General features: G+C 65.3%; 1 protein-coding gene across 1 annotated transcript in view; it reads left to right on the top strand.

The window, feature by feature from the left end:
* Nucleotides 1-300, top strand: part of NKX2-1 (NK2 homeobox 1) — a 2,882-nt gene that overhangs the window by 1,965 nt on the left and 617 nt on the right. The window contains exon 2 of the mRNA XM_005864986.1: nt 1-297. Coding sequence (XP_005865048.1) covers nt 1-297 — 297 coding nt within the window. The remainder of the gene's footprint in view (nt 298-300) is intronic.

The raw sequence follows: 300 nt of genomic DNA, 5'->3' as shown, positions 1-300 counted from the left end.
GCATGAACATGAGCGGCATGGGCGGCCTGGGCTCACTGGGGGACGTGAGCAAGAACATGGCCCCGCTGCCGAGCGCACCGCGCCGCAAGCGCCGGGTGCTCTTCTCCCAGGCGCAAGTGTACGAGCTGGAGCGACGCTTCAAGCAGCAGAAATACCTGTCGGCGCCGGAGCGCGAGCACCTGGCCAGCATGATCCACCTGACACCCACGCAGGTCAAGATCTGGTTCCAGAACCACCGCTACAAGATGAAGCGCCAGGCCAAGGACAAGGCGGCGCAGCAGCAGCTGCAGCAGGACAGCG

This window comes from Myotis brandtii, unplaced genomic scaffold, assembly GCF_000412655.1.
Source record: "Myotis brandtii unplaced genomic scaffold, ASM41265v1 scaffold194, whole genome shotgun sequence".
Lineage (NCBI taxonomy): Eukaryota > Metazoa > Chordata > Mammalia > Chiroptera > Vespertilionidae > Myotis > Myotis brandtii.
The sequence above is the reverse complement of the archived record's forward strand: the minus strand, read 5'-3'. Positions and strand labels throughout refer to the sequence as shown.